The following is a 1,158-nucleotide window of genomic DNA, read 5'->3' as shown; positions in this document are numbered from 1 at the left end:
CTGAGGGGGGTCGTTCTTGCTGTCTCCAGCCACATTACCACGGCGAATGTCCTTGACAGACACGTTCTTAATGTTGAAGCCAACGTTGTCACCGGGAGTGGCCTCAGCAAGAGACTCATGGTGCATCTCAACAGACTTGACCTCAGTGGTCAAGTTGGCAGGGGCGAAGGTCACAACCATACCAGGCTTGAGGACACCAGTCTCCACACGGCCCACGGGCACCGTTCCAATACCTGATGAAAAAAAATCATTAAATCAATCCAAGCGTTTTGACTTCAGAACTTTAACTCTACAAGTTATACCAACCTCCAATTTTGTAGACATCCTGAAGTGGCAGACGGAGAGGCTTGTTAGTGGGACGGCTGGGGGGCAAAATGGCATCCAGGGCATCAAGAAGAGTAACGCCGTTAGCATTACCCTCCTTTCGCTCAACCTTCCATCCCTTGAACCAGCCCATCTAAAATCAGACGGTCAATTAAGAGGTGAATAGAAACACACTGAAACAGCGGTTCCACTTATGGAACTTTCCACCATCCCTGCAGTTTCATAAACTTACATTTGTGCTGGGCTCCAGCATGTTGTCCCCATGCCATCCAGAAATTGGGACGAAGGCAACACTTGCAGGGTTGTAGCCTATCTTCTTGATGTAGGCGCTGACTTCCTTGGAGATTTCCTCAAAACGAGCCTGGCTGTAGGGGGGCTCAGTGGAGTCCATCTTGTTGACTCCAACAATAAGCTGTTTCACTCCCAGGGTGAAAGCTAGGAGGGCGTGTTCACGGGTCTGTCCGTTCTTCGAGATACCAGCCTCGAACTCACCAACACCACCAGCAACAATCAGCACGGCACAGTCAGCCTGGAAGAAAGGGGGGGCCATGAAGTTAAACCTTACCCTACTACAATACACTCACAAAAGCACAGTTCCGTGTGGGTGGAGCATAGTCATACCTGAGAAGTACCAGTGATCATGTTCTTGATGAAGTCTCTGTGCCCAGGGGCATCGATGATGGTGACGTAGTACTTGCTAGTCTCAAATTTCCAGAGAGCAATGTCAATGGTGATACCACGCTCCCGCTCGGCCTTCAGTTTGTCCAACACCCAGGCATACTTGAAGGAGCCCTTGCCCATCTGTTTTGTAAACAGAAGTAAAATATTAAAGAC

General features: G+C 49.5%; 2 protein-coding genes across 3 annotated transcripts in view; both read right to left on the bottom strand.

The window, feature by feature from the left end:
* The window catches only part of LOC107591637 (elongation factor 1-alpha-like), a 10,843-nt gene that overhangs the window by 5,362 nt on the left and 4,323 nt on the right, over window positions 1-1,158 (bottom strand). The gene's annotated exons all lie outside the window — the stretch shown is intronic.
* LOC107591638 (elongation factor 1-alpha-like) overlaps window positions 7-1,158 on the bottom strand; it is a gene marked incomplete at its 3' end in the record, with an annotated part of 2,255 nt that continues 1,103 nt past the window's right edge. Inside the window, exons 3-6 of the mRNA XM_016280856.1 lie at window positions 946-1,125; window positions 557-853; window positions 307-457; window positions 7-233 (exon numbers count right to left, since the gene is read on the bottom strand). Of these exons, the coding sequence (XP_016136342.1) occupies window positions 7-233; window positions 307-457; window positions 557-853; window positions 946-1,125 (855 nt within the window). The remainder of the gene's footprint in view (window positions 234-306; window positions 458-556; window positions 854-945; window positions 1,126-1,158) is intronic.

Source organism: Sinocyclocheilus grahami, unplaced genomic scaffold, assembly GCF_001515645.1.
Source record: "Sinocyclocheilus grahami isolate Dianchi unplaced genomic scaffold, SAMN03320097.WGS_v1.1 scaffold144.1, whole genome shotgun sequence".
Classification (NCBI taxonomy): domain Eukaryota; kingdom Metazoa; phylum Chordata; class Actinopteri; order Cypriniformes; family Cyprinidae; genus Sinocyclocheilus; species Sinocyclocheilus grahami.
The sequence above is the reverse complement of the archived record's forward strand: the minus strand, read 5'-3'. Positions and strand labels throughout refer to the sequence as shown.